The 1413-nt window shown below is 42.4% G+C and overlaps 1 protein-coding gene across 1 annotated transcript; it reads left to right on the top strand.

The window, feature by feature from the left end:
* Nucleotides 1-111: 111 nt before the first annotated feature.
* Nucleotides 112-1056, top strand: LOC112509061 (ATP-dependent DNA helicase PIF1-like). The gene has a single exon (XM_025113936.1). The coding sequence runs from the start codon at nucleotides 112-114 to the stop codon at nucleotides 1054-1056; it is 945 nt and encodes a 314-aa protein (XP_024969704.1).
* The last annotated feature ends 357 nt before the right edge of the window (nucleotides 1057-1413 follow it).

Below are 1413 nucleotides of genomic sequence, written 5' to 3'. Positions count from 1 at the left end.
TTATGGGATGACCACTATGATTCACTCTCTGAAGATTATACGCGACAATGTGAAAGTGCTAATCAAGTCCGTAATCTGGTTCTAACTGATATCCTCGTTTTTCTACAGTCTATGGGTAAGAGTCTTGATGATTTCGATCTTCCAATGGTTGATGCAAATTCAAAATTTCAATCTGGAGAATTTCATGAGGAACAAGAGGAATGCTCTATAGTTGTGGAAGATGAACACTTGCGTGCCCGAGACTCTCTGAATTCYRACYAGAAATATGCATATGATGAGATCATGAGGCACGTAGACGAGGATTGTCCAGGAGTGTTCTTTATAGATGGTCCGGGTGGAACCGGGAAGACTTTTTTGTACAAAGCTTTGCTTGCCAACATCCGTTCACGTGGTCTTATTGTTCTCGCAACCGCTTCGTCGGGTGTTGCTGCCAATAATATGCCTGGAGGGAGAACAACTCACTCTAGATTCAAAATTCCTCTGAACCTTGATAATAACTCGATGTGCAACATAAGAAAACAGGGTGGGGCTGCTAAATTGATTCGAGATGCAAAAATAATCATCTGGGACGAAGCATCGATGGCAAAGAGGCAGGTGGTGGAGGCGCTCGATCGAACAATGCGAGACATCATAGGGGTGGCACTCCCATTCGGCGGAAAGATAATGGTTTTGAGGGGTGATTTTAGACAAGTATTACCGGTCGTGAGACGTGGAACCCGAGCACAGATTGTAGATTCTAGCTTGCGGATGTCACCTCTTTGGGCAACGATTAAAAAGATACGGCTAACGCTCAATATGAGAGCACGCACTGATCCATGGTTTTCGGAATTTTTACTAAGAGTCGGTGATGGAGATGAAGAAGCGGTGGACGAAAGCTTTATTCGCATACCGGATGACATGACCATTCCTTATGCTGATAAAGTTAAGTCAAAAGATGCGCTGATTGACGGGATCTTTCCATCTCTGCAAATCAACGGGGCTAATTCAGATTATATCATTTCAAGAGCGATATTGTCAACTAAAACGAGAATGTCGACGAGATTAATGATCAGTTGATCGACAAGTTTTCTGGAGATGAAAAAATATACTACAGCTTCGACGAAGCAGAAGATGATAATAACAACATCTGTCCGATGGAGTTCTTAAATTCTTTAACTATTAGTGGTTTGCCTCCTCATTACCTTCGTCTCAAGATCGGATGCCCAATAATACTGTTACGAAATATCGATCCCTCGAATGGATTGTGTAATGGCAGTAGATTGATATGCAGAGGCTTTCAACAGAACGTCATCGATGCAGAAATARHTGTTGGTMAGCATGCTGGAAAGAGAGTATTTCTTCCGAGAATTCCTTTATGTCCGTCTGAAGACAACATGTTCCCGTTTAAGCTGAAGAGAAAACAGTTTCCAATTC

The sequence above is a fragment of the Cynara cardunculus genome (assembly GCF_001531365.2).
Source record: "Cynara cardunculus var. scolymus isolate 2C chromosome LG 3, CcrdV1, whole genome shotgun sequence".
In the NCBI taxonomy this organism is placed as follows: Eukaryota; Viridiplantae; Streptophyta; class Magnoliopsida; order Asterales; family Asteraceae; genus Cynara; species Cynara cardunculus.
Note: the sequence above shows the minus strand (reverse complement) of the source record. Positions and strands in the feature narration are given on the sequence as shown.